Source organism: Octopus bimaculoides, chromosome 30 (assembly GCF_001194135.2).
Source record: "Octopus bimaculoides isolate UCB-OBI-ISO-001 chromosome 30, ASM119413v2, whole genome shotgun sequence".
In the NCBI taxonomy this organism is placed as follows: Eukaryota; Metazoa; Mollusca; class Cephalopoda; order Octopoda; family Octopodidae; genus Octopus; species Octopus bimaculoides.
This window is the reverse complement of record NC_069010.1, coordinates 7,909,176-7,910,213: the sequence shown is the minus strand read 5'-3', so window position 1 is coordinate 7,910,213 and position 1,038 is coordinate 7,909,176. Positions and strand designations below refer to the sequence as shown.

The following is a 1,038-nucleotide window of genomic DNA, read 5'->3' as shown; positions in this document are numbered from 1 at the left end:
TATTCCATTCCTGTTGACACCATTCTGCTAATCCAGTATTCCACTCTTCTACTATTCCACTCTTCTTTTTGTTGAAAAATTTAAATATTATTCCATTCCTGTTGACACCATTCTGCTAATCCAGTATTCCACTCTTCTACTATTCCACTCTTCTTTTTGTTGAAAAATTTAAATATTATTCTATTCCTGTTGACACCATTCTGCTAATCCACTATTCCACTCTTCTACTATTCCACTCTTCTTTTTGTTGCAAAATTAAAAAATTATTCCATTCTTGTTGACACCATTCTGCTAATCCACTATTCCACTCTTCTGCCATTCCACTCTTCCAGATATGTGTTCTCTACCAAAAGAAACAGGAATATGTTATGCTTACAGTGAGCAATATTACTTCAATATGGTTACAAGGCAGTGTGAGAAGTTCGTCTACGGTGGCTGTGGTGGAAATGTCAACCGCTTCGCCTCGATCTACAGATGTGAACAGTTGTGTTCTGCTTTCGTTGTGAAACCCATCACCACCACCCCCACCACCACCACCATCTGGGCTCCTACAGTGCCGAAAAGTGAGTATTCAAACAAGTATTCTTACACACACATGTGTGTGTGTGTGTGTGTGTGTGTGTGTGTGTGTGAATGCACGTACATATACCTGTGGATTACTCAAGAGGTCATTGTTCATTCATATACCGGGTTGTCTGACGAGTTTCAGAGTTTTCTGCAAGGTACTACACATCATCGTTGTCGTTTAACGTCCGCTTTCCATGCTGGCATGGGTTGGACGATTTGACTGAGGACTGGTGAAACCGGATGGCAACACCAGGCTCCAATCTGATTTGGGAGAGTTTCTACAGCTGGATGCCCTTCCTAACACCATATACATATATATATAATATATATATATATCATCATCATCGTTTAACATCCGCCTTCCATGCTAGCATGGGTTGGACGATTTGACTGAGGACTGGTGAAACCAGATGGCTACACCAGGCTCCAATCTGATCTGGCAGAGTTTCTACAGCTGGATGCCCTTCCTAA

At 41.4% G+C, this 1,038-nt stretch overlaps 1 protein-coding gene across 1 annotated transcript in view; it reads left to right on the top strand.

Annotated features, from left to right (window-relative positions):
- Positions 1 to 1,038, top strand: part of LOC106872908 (papilin) — a 151,893-nt gene that overhangs the window by 78,450 nt on the left and 72,405 nt on the right. The window contains exon 26 of the mRNA XM_052978120.1: positions 333 to 563. Coding sequence (XP_052834080.1) covers positions 333 to 563 — 231 coding nt within the window. The remainder of the gene's footprint in view (positions 1 to 332; positions 564 to 1,038) is intronic.